At 55.0% G+C, this 715-nt stretch overlaps 1 protein-coding gene across 1 annotated transcript; it reads right to left on the bottom strand.

Annotated features, from left to right (window-relative positions):
• Positions 1–42: 42 nt before the first annotated feature.
• Positions 43–457, bottom strand: LOC117591766 (disheveled-associated activator of morphogenesis 1-A-like). Its single transcript, XM_034285078.1, has 2 exons — positions 258–457; positions 43–189 (listed from the first exon to the last, which is right to left on the bottom strand). Exons 1-2 carry the CDS (start codon positions 438–440, stop codon positions 43–45), a joined length of 330 nt encoding a protein of 109 aa, XP_034140969.1. The 5' UTR covers positions 441–457.
• Positions 458–715: the final 258 nt, after the last annotated feature.

The raw sequence follows: 715 nt of genomic DNA, 5'->3' as shown, positions 1-715 counted from the left end.
AACGATTAGTCAGGCTTTGGGCTTAGTTTGGGTTCGTTCTTCCTACTTGGATATTTCCACATCGCTCATCTTCAGTTTGCTCAAGAGAATCGTGCAGGTTTGGGCTCGTCGTCCATCGATCATGGAGAGCACCTTCTGTTTGTTCTTCTGTCCAGTGGGTGCTAGATCCTCGTAGGAGCCATCGTGTGCCTATCAGGGGTAAGAACATAATTAGAGCTGCGGCAGAAGCGAACGCGAAGCAGTAGGAGGACTCTTACTGGCACTCCATTCTTTTGGTAGGCCGAAAACAGTTTGTCTATCGACTCCAGTTCCATGTTGTTGTACAGCTTGCTCTCGTCCAGTTCGCTCCAGACGGTGCCCTGCAGCTTGGCATCTGGCAGCTTGGACCAGTTGAAGCTCTTCAAGGGATTCGTGGGCTGTGGCACGTTCTTCTTCGGCATTCAACATCGGCGGCGGCGGTGATGGCGGCGACACAGCACCATTGCAGCATACCCGATGACCAAAAGGTAGCCGGTCTGACCGGCGCTTGCTCCTGCTGCTCGCTGTGCAGTCGACGCTGCAGATCCTCCGCCTTCATCTCGGCACTCTGGGAGCGCTGCACGGCGTGCGAGTGCTGTCAGTCCCGTCTCCAGATCCTCCTTCTCCTGCATTCACAGATCGAGTTCCTGCTCCTTTTTGGCCAGACGCGACTGCACCTCAAAGTTCTCGCGCTCCA

This window comes from Drosophila guanche, unplaced genomic scaffold, assembly GCF_900245975.1.
Source record: "Drosophila guanche unplaced genomic scaffold, DGUA_6, whole genome shotgun sequence".
Classification (NCBI taxonomy): domain Eukaryota; kingdom Metazoa; phylum Arthropoda; class Insecta; order Diptera; family Drosophilidae; genus Drosophila; species Drosophila guanche.
Note: the sequence above shows the minus strand (reverse complement) of the source record. Positions and strands in the feature narration are given on the sequence as shown.

Coding starts and splice junctions, on each gene's coding strand:
- LOC117591766 (XM_034285078.1), bottom strand. CDS start 440: ATGCCGAAGAAGAACGTGCCACAGCCCACGAATCCCTTGAAGAGCTTC. Junction 190..257: donor ACCAAAAGAATGGAGTGCCA/GTAAGAGTCCTC, acceptor TACCCCTGATAG/GCACACGATGGCTCCTACGA.